Raw genomic sequence first — 18,901 nt, forward strand, 5'->3', positions numbered from 1 at the left:
CTCTGACCAGACCTTTCAGATAAGCCCCAGGAAAATGACATCATAGAACCTCCTACAGAAATGGGCCCCTGAAAGCCAGCGTGGCTCATCACTCAACCCCAGCCAGGTCACCTGAGGATTTTTGTTCCATAACTGCCATTTAAGAAAAGACTTTTGGAAAGGGAGAATAGGGGGTGAGGAGCAGAACAGGGGAAAAAGAGAGAAGTTAAGCAAAATATTCTCTTTATCACAGTAGATTCCTTGAAGGTGTTTAAATGGTCCTGAAACTATAAAGTGGTCCATACATCTTTGGGAAGCTATTTAAAATTATACTTGTGGACACCAGCAATTAAGAGTTCAATTCCATATTTCTGGGACAAGGCCCAGGAACCAATGCTTTTTCCTTTCTTCCTCACATGCAAGGTAGCCCTGGCATGAACGTTTGAGAAAAGTTGTGTAGATCTTGAGAAAATAGCCAGAGCTACACCTCACACAGTGGGGGCTTGGCAGCTGTCAAATACAGAGAGGGAAGGTTTCTGAAATGCAAGTTGGTGGCTGGTCAAGGTTAAATACTCAATGTTAAGGCCTTGGATGATGCTATGGTGTTGGAAAAGACAACCACACGGGGACTGTCCTACCTCTCTTGTCTCTAAACAGCCTGTGGATTGATAAGCAAGGATGTCGGGTTGGGAGGGTTGATTAGCAGTGACTGAAAATAATGCTATCGGGGTGCCTGGGTGGCTCAGTCGGTTGAGCGTCTGACTTCGGCTCAGGTCATGATCTCACAGCTCATGGGTTCAAGCCCTACGTCGGGCTCTGTGCTGACAGCTCAGAGCCTGCTTCTGCTTCTGCGTGTCTTTCTCTCTGCCCCTAACCCACTCGCATTCTGTCTCTGTCTCTCTCAAAAATAAACATTAAAATAAATAAATAAATGAAAATAATGCTATAACTCATCAAGTCATTATATTCCATTAGTTGGGGTGGGGAAAGGAGCAGTCAGAACAGTGGATTACAACAAGCGACAAGCACAATTCGCTGAGGATAGAAGCATAAGGCTCAACCAGGTAAGGGTTTAAAGATCTGGGTCACCCACACGACATTATCTGAAATAGGATCACAGGAGGGGAGATGGCATGAGGGGGGGATGGGGTAGGAGGGGAATTACGATTGGCACCAGAGTGCGTATCTGAGTTTGCTGCGATGTGAGCAAAACCACACTGAGAGACTAAAGTGTTTGCATATGTTAAACGGCTCTAGTTTACCCACACGTGCATAGGTGTTTACCAATTAATATACTAAAGGAATCACAAATCACCTGTAAACCACCAGTTCCTAGATACAATTTAAGCCTCATCTTTCATGCAGTGTCGGGCTTGTGTTCAGCTTGTTTACCAGGAGAAGTGGAATGACAGCTCATTGAGACACTTTACAGTGACAGGCAACAGGGGTGTGTGGGTCTATGCAGCACATGGCTAGGATAGTTTTATACCTACTTTTCTGTTCATTTACACTTATTATTAAAAAAACATTTTTATTGTTTATTGAGAGAGACAGAGCATGAGTGGGGGAGGGGCAGAGAGAGAAAGAGGCACAGAATCCAAAGCAGGCTCCAGGCTCTGAGCTGTCAGCACAGAGCCCGACGCGGGGCTCGAACTCACAAACCACGAGATCATGACCTGAGGCAAAGTCAGACGCTTAACCAACTGAGCCACCCAGGTGCCCCCAGTTCATTTACATTTTGAATGGGGGAACCAGACTCCTCTGGACCAAACCCTGAGTCCTATTTCTAGGATCATTTTATTTGAGGCTGGGAAAGGACCTACAAGGTGTCAGCCCCCATACCATCATTGTGCAGATGAGGAAACACAGGGCATAACATGGGGTGGAGTGACATGGCCAAAGTCATACCTCACTTGAGATAGAGCGGGGGACTAGAATCTCCCTTCCTGTTAGTGGTGGTGGTTGAGGGTTATGTGCAGAGGCAGGCAGTCGAAGGAACAGATGTTCCTCGGGACACATTCCCCCAAACCTGGCATTTCTAAGGTAAAACATTGGCATGAGAGTTAGGAGGGGATATTTGTAGGGACTGAGCCTTAGGAAAGCAGGGCACTGAGGTACACTGGTTGCAACAGAAGCTTGTGGTAGTTTCCATTGTTGCTGTACCACAGACTTGCTTAAAACAACACAGATGTTTTATCATACAGTTCTGCAGGTCGGAAGCTCACTGAGCTCAAGTGAAGGTGTCAGAGAGGTTGTGTTCCTTTTTGGGGTGCTAGAGAGGAATCCATTTCCTTGCCTCTTCCAGCTTCTAGAGGCCACTCACATTTTTTTAGCTGGAGACCCCTGTTCCACCTGCCACTACATGTTTCTTACATGTCTCTGATACTCATGCTTTCCTCTTAATTTTTTTTTTAATGTTTTTATTTATTTTTGAGACAGAGCACGAGCAGGGGAGGGGCAGAGAGAGAGGGAGACACAGAATCCGAAGCAGGCTCCAGGTTCTGAGCTGTCAGCACAGAGCCCAATGCGGGGCTCGAACTCACAGACCGTGAGACCATGACCTGGGCTGAAGTCGGAAGCTCAACTGACTGAGCCACCCAGGCGCCCTCCCGCCTTCCTCTTATAAGGACCCTTCCATGAGCCCACCTGCACGGTAATTTCTCCTTTTCAAGGTCCTTAACCTTAATCACACCCATAAAGTCCCTTTTACCATGTAGGATAACATTCACAGGCTCCAGGGATTAGAACGTGGACATCTTTGGGTGGGTGAGGGGAGCATTCTTCGGTCTACCACCTGGCTTTTCGTGGCTTGTTCACTTTAAAGTCAGAACCTAGGGATCTCTCTGCTTCTGCTTCCTGGTCCCCTGTGGTCTCCAAGACACCACACCACTGGACTAAGGTATCAGTTGACCTTTGGGTTATCTCCACTGTGTCAGCCACCAGCATGCCTGTCCTTATTTCCGGAATGAGACTCCATGTCTGCCTACAGCTTTATGGAGTCCTAGGAAGTTACTACTGGTTTGTCTCAGAGATTAGAACTGAGGGACTTAGGAGGTTCATCATTCAGATTTTTTAAAGGGTGTGTGGATTGTCTTAGAAAGCACAGAGGGCAGCCTCAGTGTGGGCTGGTGTGTTCTCCCAGCATTTTTATGAGGCTATAACTAAGTGAAGTGGAAAGGATGATATATATTAAATATCTTAATAGGACAGGTTATTTCTACTTCCAGCATGGGCAATAAAAGAGATGATGACACATACAAATAAAAATAATTACAGTATGTGGTGTTCCTTTACAATGCGCAATCAAACTCATGAACCGATGACTTTCCTCTTATTGAATTAGGGTCCACCTTCCATTCAGATCTATTAACAACATTCACAAACCATTGTTATCTTGTCAATGGCATCTTTAATTAAAGACTCCTCTAGACCGTTCTAATCACTTCACATTGTGAGCTCACAGGGGCTTCAAATATACTTTGATTAAAGTGATGGCAATTTTTATTTATGCGTATTTGTTTGTGGACCAAGGGGCATGACGTGGAAGGAACGGTAATGAGCATCGTAGGGGGAAATTCTCTCCAAAAAAAAAAAAAAAAGCAGATCATAAAATGACAACGTGAGAATTCTCCTCCCTCTTCCCTCTGTCTCAATTCTTCTCTTCCCATCCTCTCGTTTTGGGGGCAATGGCATGATATTCTAACCTAAATGACTCTGTGAGGAAGCCACTGTGATTTCAGTGCAGTCAAGAGCACAGTCTTTGGCTAAAGGTGCATTAACCCTTCAAGACACCATTTGATTAACTGCCCCTTTGATCACACTGCATGGCACTGGTAACCTGAAAGAATTAATGTGTTTCCCAAATGGCTGCAATTTGCTCCCCCTTGCACTAGAGGTCAAGAGTACCTTTTCTTGTTACTTAAAAAGCCTTCCCTCCTCAGCAGCTCCCTCTGCCTGATAGAGGGTTCATTATTGCCAAATCCCCTTCAAGGGATAGATGTTTGTCATTCTGATTCTTCTAATAAAAATTTCTAAAACTCACTTCAAGCAACAGGCAGGATTCCAGTCTATGTCCGGGCATTGAACACAAATGGTGCCAAACAATTTGTTTGCTTCTATCCATCACTATCTAGCAAGAAAAGCCTGACAAAGTTCATTCAATGTGGCATCAGCCGCCTGTCCAGCTTGACTGGTCACTGATCTCCTAATATGAACACCAGCCCCCTGGATTCCAATGTTGGACCCATATCATATGCCTCTGAGGTAGAAGTCATAGGTCACAATGAGAGAGGTAGACTCAAAGGAATTGATGCAGGGAGTCCTTTGTATCTTCATAAGGCTCTGGTTTTAAAGTGAGCAGTTAATATGTTTGTCTCACCGAATTAATCTTTCTTCTGAGTCTAGAAATGTGGTAGCAGTCAAAAGAGAAGAGCCCAGCATCACTGGGACAGACTAAAGCAAATGCCACGGACTCTAGAGAACTTGGTATCTATGTAATTAAAAAAAAATAATAATAATGTTAGGGGCGCCTGGGTGGCTCAGTTAGGTGTCTGACTCTTGATTTCAGCTCAGGTCATGATCTTACATTTGGGGGGATCGAGCCCCATGTCAGACTCTGCACTGGCATTGTGGAGCCTGCTGGGAATTCGCTCTCTCTCTCTCTCTCTCTCAAAATAAATAAATAAACATTAAAAAAAATAAGGCTATATGAAAGAAAATATCAAAATGTAGCATCTGTATGGCACTTTATATTTCACATGGGACTTCTCATATATGATGTCACTTTATTGTCCTCACCAAAATCCTGGAATGCTGCTAATAATATGCAAGACCTCTGGATGATAAATTGAGGCCCAGAGAAAGAAAATGACTTGCTCACAGCCAAGCAGGCTGTAGATGGCATGGCGGGGTGGGAACTTCGGCCTTGGGAACCCCTCTGTTCTCACTCTCCTCCATCATTGCCTTTCGAAACAGTCTTTATCTCTCAGGTGATGCCAATGAGTGAGTCTGTACAAGTTTCCTGACAAGTTATGCATGTTATCAGTTCACCTCAGTGGACTCCAGGGTTGGCGGATTCTTACCCAGCCAGGGGGGCAAAGAAAACAAAGGCAAGCAGAAGACTGTGCTCTGCACGCAGCAGGCAGGCATAGTCTATGCCCACTATTGTCACATTTTGCTGCCACATGGTCTGGCCCAAAGCTCCACATGGGACTTTTCTGTTCAGGAATTGTCTTTTGTCTTGGTTATAAATAGTATTTTTGCCTTTCATTGATTTATTCTTTAATTTCCTTTCTACCCCCGTTCCTATACGTCAAAGGGTTGTGTTTACTCCTTGGAAAGAAATCCAAAGTGGCTCCTGGTGCAACTATTATCGCAAACTCTCAGGTGACCTTCAGCTGGCAAATCTCTCTCGACTAGTTAATCATCAGTTCCCGAGGCAGAATTCTGAGAATTATCTTCAACACCTTTATCTCTTTCACATTAACACCACCACCCCCCTCCACAATCTCTTGTGCACAACAAAGACAAGGACACTCAAAAGTAGAGTGACTACGATTTATTGTCCAAACTCAGATACTTTTGAGGATGAAGAAGGGCGTTATTAATAACTGTGCAGGCAAACAAGGCATATTTTCACTGTGCTTGCAAGGAGGGTACTGATAGAAGGAAGACTTGAACTTGGGGAGTGGTGGTGGAAATAAAGCTGAAGATAATATATGGGAAATGTAAATATGAGCAGGTCTCCTGAAGTTTAAGCCACCTCAACACCTATGTGCCAGGTAAATGTCAGTTTCCCCTCAGCAGCAAGTAACCCTCTACGTGATCTAGTCTTTATTACTCTTCCTTTCAAATTTTGTTGAGATTTGCTTAGTTCCAAAATAAACGATGCTGTGCAAAGGCACTATTCTATTCCCTTTGACTGGAATGTCTTTTACTCATTTTCGGTTTTTAGGTCAATTGTTACTTCCTCTTGGAAACCTTCCCTGAGCCTTTAAACAGAGTCTATCCCTTTACTCCTGGTTACCATTTGTTTACCTTTGTTACCCCAGGTATCACACTGCAGTATCATCAGTGACTTGATTATGTGGATTTGCTTTGGGGGCTTCATCTATTATGATATTAGGGGGCCCTAGTTTTCCTAGTACAAGTTGACGCTTGGGCAATGCAGAGGTTGGGGGGTGCTGACCCTCACACAGTTGAAAACCTCTGTAGAAGTCTGACTCCCCCAAAACTTAATAGCCAAACTATTGACTGGAAGCCTTACCAATAACATAGACAGCTGATTCATCTGTATTTTGTATGTTACATGTATTATATACTGTACTCTTCCAATAAAGTAAGCTGGAGAAAATAATATGTTAAGAAAATCATAAGAGAAGATACATTTACAGTAGTGTACTTATAGAAAAAGAATCAGCATGTAAGTGGACCCGCACAGTTCAAACCCATGTCAAGGGGTCAGCTATAATTGCTAACAAGTATGCTTAGTGGAACCGCTCGTGGTAGCAGGGTCCCTTGAAGACCTCTCATTTTGATTCTGTAACTATTAAATGTTTTATTTACTAAACTGATGAAACCCAAAAACCATTTTAAAAAGTTAATCTTATATCGGAATCAAAATTCCACCCGCACCCTCCAGTACCCATGCGCACAGACACACGTGTCCACACACTCATGCACACGCACATACACAGGGCTCTAGAACTTGGTCTGGAACTAGGGAGCAGGCTGTCTGCTCCCTCCTGTGTTCCCTCCTCCATGAGCTTATGCATAAGGCATTATGGTAGAAAGGAGGGAGGGGAAAACACACACCGTCTCCTTACATAACTCTGTGTGGCAAGGTGGTGGTATTTTCTTGGATGACTTAAGATGATCCTTAATGGCTTCGGTACAGGTAGGGGTGGTGACTATGCTCCAAAAGACCTCCCCGACAGAGGGTGCGGGTGATGGGATTGCAAACAGTTACTGTTACGGATCTGCAATTCCTTGTGGGTTCCAGTTACTTCTGCCACCTGCCCCCCATCTGGCAGCATCTTGACCCTGCTCTCTGACTTCTTTGCCTCACACTGAAGTGGCCCCTGGCAAACCTGTTTTCAATCCACGTACCCTCCCTGGCTAGGGTTAATCCTCTCCATCCCTTGGGAATATGGCAACCTGGGAATGACGCCCCTCTCTCGTTGGCGTTAGCAGCATGGAACAAGTCAGCAAACTTATAAACGATGAGGAAATCAAGTGTTAGTGTGCCCAGTGATCCTGCAGATGATCCAAATGTTAGGAGTAATTCTCTTGGGGCTACTCTCTTTGACTTTGGTGGGAGTGGACTCAGCCATTTCTGATACCTGTACTCCTGCAAAATGTGACTTCCTATTTTCTTATTATTTGATACCTGTAGTCCTACAAAATGTGACATTCCCATTCTTCTATCAATAGGAAGAGAGAGGATATGGTGCGTGAGTGGGTCGTGGAGCGGTGGTATCCATGCTCATGAAATGCTGCTTCTTGGGAGGTTCCACAAGGAGGTGGGAAAATTAGCTCTTGGCATAATAGCTGGAAAAGCTCTGAAATTAGAATGTTGGGGACACTTCTCTCTCTCTCTTTTTATAAATCAGCTCTGACTCTTGCCAATTTTAGAAATCCAGAAAAAGTCCACTGTACTCCCAAACATCATTCTGCTACATATATACAACCTCTGTCCTCCACAACCATCCACCTCCAGCAGAAATAAACTCCTTAGAGAAGGGATTGTATTTTATCCTGCTCCGCTGTACCAGAGACACTGGGGGCTTAATAGTCATCGACTACACTAAGCTCTAATAATCACTGTGAAAACTTCCAGAAGTCCCCAACTTTTTTGCGGTGAGAAGGTGCCTTGTTTTTTTGCTTGAGCTGCGGACAGCTTGCCACAGAACCCAGTGAGGAAGTCCCCCAAGCTGGAGAAGGCGGATAATTGTGCAATAATTGTGGATAGAGGTGCAAATCCACCCAGAAGCTTTGAGCCGGGTTTTCTCCCCTGGGGCAGGGGCCTGACCAGTCACCTGGTGTCAGTCAGGGTAGAGCCAAAGCTCTTGTTCCGGGGACCGCCGCACTAATTGCAGGAGCCTGGTGGCAGGGGTTCCTTACCTTGTGAGAAATCAGAGCACCGGGGAGCCCCAGGAAAAGTGAATGGGGCTTCCCCTTTTACTGGGGCGAGAGGTTTTAGAATGGCCTCAAATGCCTGCTTTAACATAAACACTGATCTATACTACAGACTCATTTCTTTAAAATTTCAATATTGCAAGTATGGCCATACATATCCAGGTTTTCTTTTTACTCTTCTAGAAATGAGGTCAAACAGCCTACAGGTGTTTCTGAGTGCTTATATCTCCTGTCAGGCACGATGTGCGAGGGTGTGTGTGTGTGTGTGTGTGTGTGTGTGTGTGTGTGTGCGCGCGCGCGCGCGCTGTCCTTGCTATCAGGGAGGCAAAGCTACAGGAAGTCGTTCCTCGGGAGTGGCCTCCACCGCCATGTTTAATTGTGAGCCATTACTAGGGGAAAGAAATTCTCTTCATTTCCCAGGGTGACTTTTTGTGTCCTCCTAGTCTCGCATTTGGTCTTACCTCACGCTTTTGCTACTAAAACCACTGAACTGTCGAGGCACCCTAAAAACAGGTAACGTGTCATTACACAACCATGTCCGCTTTCTGATCTTCACCCCAAAAAGCACCCACGGCGCCATCCATTCAAACAAAGCAAACAAACAAAAAACAGAAGAAAAAAATCGTTGAAATACTCTATCTGGGGTGAGCTCACATGCCAAAATATGTGTCCTTTTGTAAATTCTTGGGTAAGATTACTTATATTTCCAATTCCAGTTTAAGCATTTGGTCAGGGATATTCACATGACAGTGTAATTGGAAAAAGAGATGAGTGTTTGCCTTTGGTTTCATTTTATTGCTTCTTGGAAGAAAGCTCCATATAATAATTTTCTGGTCCAGTTCTCTACTCTCCGACTAAGGGGTGGGGAGGGGTGCAGGCGCTGGGGGAGGGGCAGAGGGAAGGCTGTGCCACATCCACATCATTTTCTTATTGCAATATATGTGGGGGGGCGGGTCTCTGAAATGACATTTTGATTCCCTTGCCGAAACACCTTCATTTTTTTAAAGTTTATTAATTTTGAGACAGAGTGAGGGTGCTCACGAGTGGGAAAGGGGCAGAGAGAGAGAGAGAGGGAGAGAATCCCAAGCAGGCTCCGTGCTGTCAGCACAGAGTCCTATGTGCGGCTCAATACCTCGAACCATGAGATCATGACCTGCACCAAAATCAAGAGTCAGACGCTCAACCGAACGAGCCTCCCAAGTACCCCTAGAACACCTAGACTTCATAAAAAATTATCAAAACCTGATCAGAGAGGATGAAAAAAATGTCCCCCAGAAAGCTCCTGTAGAAATGTAACAACAACAACCCCAAATTTCTTTCAAATTGAAGTTTGGGAAAAGAGACATGCTTTCTGAGAATGATCAGTGCTGGTTTCCTGCCCTCCGAAGGGGGTCAACAGTAAAGGAGGTTAAGTCTAGCATTGGGCCAGCTGCTTAAATACCCTCGATCCTGGAGGAGGAGCCCAAGGGGTTCTACCAGAAATTAGTTCCGGCAGCCCCAACTTCATGCCATTGCCTTTCTGCGAGGCTAGTCTAATTCCTGTTCCTGTGACGTCACTAAGCATCCTCTAATCTGTGAACAGGGCAGTGTGTGAAACCTAACTCTTTGTCCTATCTATGCCAGGTCTGGGGTACAGCTGGAAGGAAGCTGCTTAAGATAATGACTTCAAAGCAGGGAAAAATATCTGATTTAGTCACTCTTACAGACTTCTCCCCTACCCCTCTTATACTATAACGATAATGGAAAATGTATCCTGGGCCTGGAAATCATTGAGGTACTGCCCTTACACCTTTCCTTGCCTGGCTAATTTCTACTGATGTTTTAGAATCAGGTGAAGTGACATCTCCTGGAATCCACTCCCTTCACACCCCATTTGTAAATCCTTAGACTAGATTAGGGGTCATTTTCTTTTTTTTTTTTTTTTCTTTTTCCCATTGTTTTCTATGAGATCCCACACTGAGTTGCAAAGTCATCACTGTCTTCCCAAATTTGGGCCCCTCCCTGTCCGTTTCATGGTGTATTTCCATTATTAGGCATAAGCCTCATTTCTCTCCAAACATGCCTTACTAGATTCATGGATAATATACCTAATTGTGCTTTTTTTTTTTTTTCAACGTTTTTTATTTATTTTTGGGACAGAGAGAGACAGAGCATGAACGGGGGAGGGGCCGAGAGAGAGAGGGAGACACAGAATCGGAAACAGGCTCCAGGCTCTGAGCCATCAGCCCAGAGCCTGACGCGGGGCTCGAACCCACGGACCGCGAGATCGTGACCTGGCTGAAGTCGGACGCTTAACCGACTGCGCCACCCAGGCGCCCCTAATTGTGCTTTAAGGTAGGGATTGTGATGTCATATCAAAACACATGATAAGCCAGACAATCTACACCCTAAGTCAAGCTTACTGACTTTTCTTGGTGTTCATTTTCAAATCTATTAAAGTTCGGATACTTCTATAATTGTTTGCCATAAAGGACTGGGGTGACGATTAGAGCACATACTGTAGGTAGAATGCTTTGTCAAATATTACGTGTAGCAATTAGGAAAAGAATACGTATTTTGTCATCTTTTAGATTTTTGTATCTCTGTGTATCGTGCAATCCCACAACATCCCTATAAGGCAGAGACCAACTGTTTTCCAGACGAGGACACATCTGAGTTACAAAGAGTCTTATGAACTTACCTAAGGTCATGTGGATAATAGTGAAACTTAGATCTGAACCCAGGGCTTCTGATGCCTGAGCTCACACGCCTAGCCACTGAGCTCAGGAAACAGATTCAGCAACTTAGTGGAACCTGTTTCCAGTCTTTGTTCTCTCAATTCTATAATGCAACAAAGCAATTTACCCAATGTACTTCTCAGGAAAGTTCAACTTGATCCTGCCTTTCTGCCTCTCCTAATTTTCCACACTCATACAGACCAATTCCCGAGGATGCCTCTTTACAGGGGCCAAGAAGCGGAGTGCAAAGTCAGAAAGTGGTTTCCGTAAAGTCTCACACATCAGGAAGAGACGGCATCCTTTAGTTTGTGAGCACTGGAATTGTGGTCCGATATCTGGAAGTCAAATCCCAGCTCAGCCGGTGAGGTAACACGCCCTTGGAAATCTGCTCTGCTTCTTGGAACCTTCATTTTTTTAGATTTTTTTCCCCTCATCTCTAAAATTGGTACAAAATCCTCTTCTTTTGAACACTAAAAACCAAATGAGTCAATGCATGGGAGAGCACTTTGCAAGTTGCAATGAAACAGAGGTAATTATTACTTTTCCAGGAATGCAAAGTCTTTGGCCAGCACACCATTTAATACGTATATATGTACAAAAAGTCAACAGAGTTAATTTCCTAAGCATTATGAGCAACCAAAGGTCCAGATTGCTGCTGGAGGTGGAAACGATTCAGTAGAATGATTGTTCAAGTCTGAAAGTATAGACAGAGCAGGGACATTGAGGAAGAGTGACATCATTCAATTTAGCGGAAAGTACAAAGTGATCTTGGAGGCTTCCCAGCAATAGAAGTAGGACCTCCCAAGAGAGACTGGGTACATTCAGTTCATACAGTGAACCACCTTACTTAAAACCTACCCAAATTTCAAAAGATAAGCATCGGAGCCTATTTGAATACAGGGAGTTATTTTAAGCCTGTGATTCATTCCACACAGCCCCGTCTCTGGGAATCTGGTACTGAATTTGGATCAATGGGATCAGTGACAGTTCCGCTAAATCATCAACCTGTTATGCCAGGGATGTAACTCAGAAAAAAGCAACAGATATATCTCCTCAATAGGAAAATGGAATAGACTTTAAATATGGCACAAAGTTTGGAAGATTTGACTGCAATTCTGTGTGTGCAAGTGACGGAAAGTCAGAGGTTAAGGAGACAGAGCAGTGCTGTTCCAGGTCTGTGGACTTTGAGAAAACCAGGCCACTCTGAGCACAGGTTCAGAATGACAGAAAGGCAGCGTAAGATGAAAATGAGTTTTTAAGTGACGTTACAAGGAAAGATGACACTAGATAGCTATGTAAGTGGCCTTCTGATGAATCACAGGATTAAAAGCTGAAGAACTTAGAGCCAAGCAGCGTCCTGGCAGGGATGGAAAAAAATTCACCAAGTTTAAGAAAAGTTGTAGAAAGGAATTTGCTATTTTTAGTGGAGTTGTTTGTTTTGTTTTGTTTTGTTTTTTGTAAGTTGTTTGGAGCTTCTCAAAAGGGAGTGAGGACAAATGAGCAGTAGCCTGGAGACTGGCCATTTTCTTAACAGGCAGGAACATCTGGGAAGGTTTTAGCAACATGAAAAGGAACATGTGCCGCTTACAATTGCATTTTATCCTCAGTTTACTAGGAAAAGGCACACCTCCTAGATCGGAAGTCTTGGATGAACTAGCTGTTCCTGCTTCTATCTTCCTGGACAGCAGTAATAAACACACACCTTAGTTCCAGATGGAGAAACCAAACTGGTTACCTTCACAAAGCTAGTGGTGTGGTCCAGGGAATGACCACCTCAGGCCAAACCTGTCTTTTGAGGTCTGTGGGGTCTGGCATGTTTTTAATGTATTTCTCCTTCCTATTTTTCAATTGCAAGATGCCTCAAGTAGTATTTCCCACATAAGTCCTTGTCTGTTTAATGCCTGTTGGCACATTCTAGCTCTGACCTCCTAAGCGGCAGCTTCTAGTAAGAGACGGGGATTGAGGTAATTGTAAATTGGGTGCCTTTGAAAATGTGCACTAGCCCTAGGTTGCTTCTCATGTCATGAGGTAGAAGTACACTGGGTTTGAGAGGACAGATATGAACGCAGACTCAGTGCATGGACTGTAAGGAGAAGGGAGCAGGAGGTGAAGGTTTGCATAACGCCGTGTTTCAGGTAGGCTGACTAGATCCTGCCTCATCCTTGATATATGTATAAGGGACCCTGACCTAAACTTTTAAACAAGTATGATTTCTTCTATAAACCAACCAAAGGGATACAAAAGAGGTGATTCTTATCCAGGAAACTCCCATTTCTAGGTTTGCTTAACTGAGATTCTAAGTAAACTCTCCCACTCCCTTCTGCGCCTTGGTTGCCCCTGTTTGCACGTGGAGATGTTTAGACCACAGCATGCCTTCAGCTGTGCAGGTAAGGGATCTAGTTCCACAGGACTGAGGAAATAGCAAGGCCTATTCGTGAACCCTCTTGAGAGCCTTGCCAATAGCCAGCTAGCAGAACCTTTTCTTCCATTCCGCCCAAGCTCTCTCGAGCAGAAAGTTAAAACCACTGGGCACCAACAAATCCTTTTATGGAGACAGCTATCAGAATCTGTTCAAACCATCTGCTTCTCTGGCTGTTTTTCCTTCCAGTGTTTTTCCTTCATGTGTTCTTTGCTCACAACAACAACAACAAAAATCTAGTCTAAAATAATCAAGATGTTAAGACTGAAAATGCCAGAGGTATATATATCCAGTTTAGGAGAGAAATTGCTTTCTAAAGAGGAGTGAGGTTTATCTTGTGTGGAGGCAAGCAACATTTCCACAAATATTATACTTGCGCCAAGAAAACAACCCACTACTTTCATTAAAAGACTGTGACAAGATTTGTATTTGTTCATGTAATTGAATTTAATGCTGCTGAAATCTGTCAGATCTGAAAGCTATTGCAACACAGACGGTATTTTTACATGGAGGAAAATTAGCTGAGACATCCTCTCTCTCAGCCTGGAGCAGGGCTTCTGCTGACCTGAAGAGGTGACAGGTCCGTCATTTTCAGGATGTGCACAAGGTCTGCCACCGAAGAGCACCTCCTGGAATGTTTTTTGTTTTGTTTTGAGAGGAGGAGTATGCGAGGTGGTCAGTGTTTATGGAGACGCCCTGCTAAGGACCTGCCCACCGATTCACTGTTTTATATTTGGCGTCTGCGGTCTAGATGTCGGTGAGCTAGATTAGCTACCCAAAATTGTGGAACTGGCTACGGGTGTTTTCATTTTGGCCAATAGTTGTGCAACTGGTTTTTCCCTCCATATGGTCAAGTAACGCAAATCTCAGCTATAGCTCTCCCTGTCAGATTATCTTAACAAACTTCAGATTTTCAGCAACTCCGCCGGCCCACATTTAAGATGTCATGAATATGCCGCCCTTTTCTGTCTCTCACCTGGGTTCACCTTGGTTGATGGACATATAAATCTCCCAAGAATTCTCTTCTGGGATGGCGCCATGTGGTATGAGCAAACTCACCCCTAAAACAGAAAAAGCCAAGAGGTTATCTGTAGAGTTTCCGATTATCCTGAAGCACTCAGCTGAGCACTGTGAGGGGCTCATACATCACAGCAATTTATGAAATCCTGATCGTCCTTGGGAAGTTTAAATGGAGAAATTGTGGTTTCCCAACAGTGACATAAAAGAGGACCATGTTACTCGTCTGTGTAGTCAAGTTAGTTTTTTCGTTAGGGCCTTCCAAGCGTTTTTAAAAATTCTCTTAAAAGACTGGGTGTCCAGAGACCAGGCACGAGCAAAAGTATCTGAGAATGTAAGAGTTGATCAGTGTATCAGTTAATCCGTTGCTAAATTTACAAAGGTATTGCTGTGTCTTGTCTCTATCCAGTCACTTCCTAAAAAGGTGTCTGAGATGATGGGCGAGCCATCTAATGCTTTGCGAAGGCCTGGTATGAAACTGTCTTAGAATTATGCACCTTAAAGTAAGTTTAAAGAGGCGATCAACGGAGTACTGCCTTTTGTCAAGAAAACTGCAGGAAAAAGGAAAAAAAGCATGGATAAACTTAGGGACCCCGTAGGTTGTTGTATAGCCAGTATTTGATCCTATGTTTGCAAACAGAAGCTAAAATAGATGACAGGTAAAAGGCGACGTAACCATATTCACATTGGTGTCAAATCGGAAAAGACTCAGTAGCCTAACTTTAGTAAAATCCCATCACCCAGGCCCAGGAAGGCACATCACACTGCGCTTGAAAGGGCCCCTTCTCTCCACTTGCCTCCTGCGAAGTCACTATTTCACACTGGCCGAGAGAGGGGAGTCCCAAGAGGGCAGAGAATCTCTTTAACGTAGCTTCTTGTTTATAAAAAGAAATGAAATAGGGGCACAGTAAGATCACAAAATAAAATCTCAGGGCATCCTCCTATTCTTTGAATAATGCAGTTCTCACTTTCCCGCCCTTCATTAGAGCTAATGTAATTGCACAGAAAGCTTTCAGGTTGCCGATGGTAATTTACATCCAGAGATGGCAGTCTTTCCTGATAGCCTTCTGTGTGCCTGTTCGCCGCGGCAGAATCAAGGAATGCAAGGACGCGCTGCAAAACAAGTTATTTGTGATGAACATTTATGAGCATTATTCAGTAACATGCTAGTTATCATCAGTATCTTTTGCCAGCACTAAGAATGAGGCACGTTTAAATCTTGCTTACAGCTTTTCAGCAAGAGTATCCATTTATATGCTGGGCTTTGATGTCCATGGAACTGTAATTGCCATACTTAGAAGCCTCTGATCAGGTTCCTCTTTTATTTCCCATCCTTTTTTCAAATGCAGTTGCTAAATGAAGTGGACTCCAGGACATCTTTCTCTTCTGCTGAGCAGAAGTTGTAATGCACAGGCTACTCAGTGTGTGTGGCTGTCAGTCTGAATATACACCCTAGAACATTCTGTATTCTCCCTCAGTCTGACACAGCGCTTGTTCTCAGGTGCCTCCCTTTTGGCTTATCTAGGCCCTTATGGCAACAGAGACATTCAGCCTTTATTCTTTAGATACAGAGGCAAGGGTGGCTATCCTCAAGCAATGATGCCACCTTAGGCAATTGACCGCAAAGATGAACTTCATTGTGTTCTCATTTTTCTTGTCCTGTTTTCTCCTTTAGTGAAGTACAGTTCCCATGCAATAAATTGTACCCATTGTGAGAGTACAAACTGATGAGTTTCTGACATGAATACTGTCACGTAATCACCACCATAATCAAGATACAGAACGCTGCCTCTGGCCAGGGTTGCCTTGTGCCCCCTGTATAGTCAATTCTTCGACTGCCACCCCAGATAATCACTTTGTGTTTTCTGACACGTTGATTAATTCGCCTTTTCTAAACTTTGAAATAGTGTGTTTAAAATAAAAAAGCAATGATGGCTTATTACATCAATAACGTTGCATACTGTCTGGCACAGAGTAGGCATTTGAAACACAAATCCTGAATACATGAAGGATTAGGATCCAGAACTGTTTTTTAAAAAAAGCCAGGAGGCACTTGGGTGGCTCAGTCGGTTGGGCATCCAGCTCTTGATATGGGCTCAGCTCATTCTCGGTTCGTGAGATTGAGCCTGTGTGGGGCTCTTTACTGATGACACGGAACCTGCTTGGGATTCTCTCCCTCTCTCTGTGCCCCTCCCTCACTGTCCCTCTTCTGCTCATGCTCTCTCTCTCTCTCTCCAAAAAAAAAAAATAAAGTTGTTTGTTTTTTTTTTAAGCCAGATTCTGAGACATAATCTTTTCTTGAGCTCATCAGTGCCTGATGGTCAACTCCCAGATCAAATCAGAATAAATATGTATGTGGACTTTTGAGAAAGGGATGAACAGATCATATCTCATTCAAGTGTTCAGGCTGAAACATTATTCATGATACTCCTAAATACGACCTGACTCTACAGGATCCTTAGCACTTTAAACTATGTCATCTATCCTTCAATCAGAAATTGTATGATTATCTTTCAAACATGCTTCTCCTACTTAAACATGCAAACTGTCAATGGAGATAGAAGACAGTCATACACAGAGGCAGGGTTGTGGTTGGTGGTAAGTTTTATCTTAAGAAGGAGAGGCATGGTGGGGAAGCTTTATGTCTGCGTCCATTTTCTTTCTTTTTTACAGAGAGAGAAAGAGCATGAACAGGGGAGGAGCAGAGAGAAAGGGAGAGAGAAAATCCTAAGCAGGCTCTGTGCTGTCAGTGCAGAGCCCAAGGAAGGGCTTGAACTCACAACTCGTGAGATTATGACATGAGCTGAGGTCAAGAGTTGGAAGCCTGACGGGGCCACCCAACTGCCCCAATGAGTGCCCATTTTCAGTATGTCACTCACCAGTTATCTCTGATTACAAAAATATACTCTCCCCCAAACTCCGCCTGCTACCCCAACAGCGTTTTATTTGATATGACAACAGAACCACCTGTCTGAGTTTCTCGTTTCATATTTTGCATAATAAATGATTTCTACAGCAAGGGGACCATCCCAACCTTTTTGAAAAATCATTGCCAGGCACCATACGATAATTCGGGATGGATGGCATTAGAACAATTTAATTGCTATGTCTTGCTTCTTTACACTTTAGTCCCCTAGGGCATATTTTGCATTTATGTTCTGCAAATAACAGAGCATATGTTTCAATTCCCCACACTTATTTTTCCTCAAACTCATTCCCAGTGAACAGCTTCAATCTTGTCCAGGGCTTCCTTATGAAACTCTGAAAATGCCTCTTCACAGAGGAAATGTTTGGGAGTCAGACAGTGCTATCAGAACTTTTAGTTTTCAGGGTACCTGCGGGGCTCAGTTGGTCAAGCATCGGACTCTTGGTTTTGGTTCGGGTCATGATCTTGCAGTTCATGGGTTTGATTCCCACATTGGGCTCTGTGCTGACAGCGTGGAGCCTAACTGGGATTCTCCCTCTCCCTCTCTGCCCCTTTCCTGCTCTTTCTCTCTCTCACTCTCAAAACAAATCAACATTTTCTTTTTTTTTTTTTTTAAAGAAAAGAACTTTCAGTTTTCAACACAAGTGCTTCTCGAGTCAAAGGGGAAGAAAAAGAAAAATCTGTTTTATGATTTTATCTCACTTTCTTTGATGAACATTAAAGCCAATGAATGGGTTGATCTTGGCCCACCCTCCACATATGTGTAAACAAACACAATGATGGGAAGAGAGAGGAGGGGTGTGGGCCAACTGATTGAACCAATAACTACCTGGGGCCTCTCAAGTGCCACCTACTAGGTTAGGAAGCAAAGATAAGACAAAATGCAATTTTCTATGATTCTGATGACTATTTCCTATCCTTAGGGAGGGGTTTGCATCATTTTCTTTCTTCAGAATCCATGCTTCCAGTTTATAGATTCCTCCAAGAAGAGTGCTTGGTAAGTAGGGCTGACCAACTCCTTCTGCATTGAGGCTCCTGACTACCAATTATGACCAGGGAGGATTACATCACACAATGACGTAATCGTTCTCCATATTTAAATGGAGATTCTTACTATGTCTTAAACCACTGACCAAAGATTTCGAGAATTCCAAGTCTAGAAAAGAAAATCATGAGTAGGGCTGCATTTGAGGGCTATTTTTAAGGAAGCAACTGACGTAGGAGAACAAGACAACACTTATCAACGTAAAACATGGTGTCAAGTCACTAAGCTACCATCAGGCCAGTTAGCTGGAATGGTGGCTTCGGGCTAGTCCTTGTACAGATTTCATTTTAGAGGACAAAATGATTGATTTGGAGAGGGCGGTCAGCTGGACCTCAGGGAGAAGTCTGTCGAGGCCCCCAATGGTCCTGATTCAGTGCGGTCTGGTGGTTCTAGAACACAGATGCAGAATCCTCTTTTCTGTCTGTGGCCAACGGCGATGATTCATTGCACTACCTAACTCTTGTTGCTTAGAAATCAGAGGAGACATTGCCCTCTTCTGCCAGCCAGTTAGGTCTCAGATGGAAACTAATCCATTGATAGGATGTCATGTTAAAGTGCACTGGCCTGTATACCTTAAGTAGCCTTGTCAAAACATTAAGAAACTCTCCCCTCTAACCAAAAGGAAGAAGAAAATTCTTGAGAACTAATTGTACGCATGGTAT

At 43.8% G+C, this 18,901-nt stretch overlaps 1 protein-coding gene across 1 annotated transcript in view; it reads right to left on the minus strand.

The window, feature by feature from the left end:
- Window positions 1–18,901, minus strand: part of UNC5D (unc-5 netrin receptor D) — a 237,344-nt gene that overhangs the window by 49,524 nt on the left and 168,919 nt on the right. The window contains exon 11 of the mRNA XM_032593062.1: window positions 14,228–14,312. Coding sequence (XP_032448953.1) covers window positions 14,228–14,312 — 85 coding nt within the window. The remainder of the gene's footprint in view (window positions 1–14,227; window positions 14,313–18,901) is intronic.

The sequence above is a fragment of the Lynx canadensis genome, chromosome B1, assembly GCF_007474595.2.
Source record: "Lynx canadensis isolate LIC74 chromosome B1, mLynCan4.pri.v2, whole genome shotgun sequence".
Lineage (NCBI taxonomy): Eukaryota > Metazoa > Chordata > Mammalia > Carnivora > Felidae > Lynx > Lynx canadensis.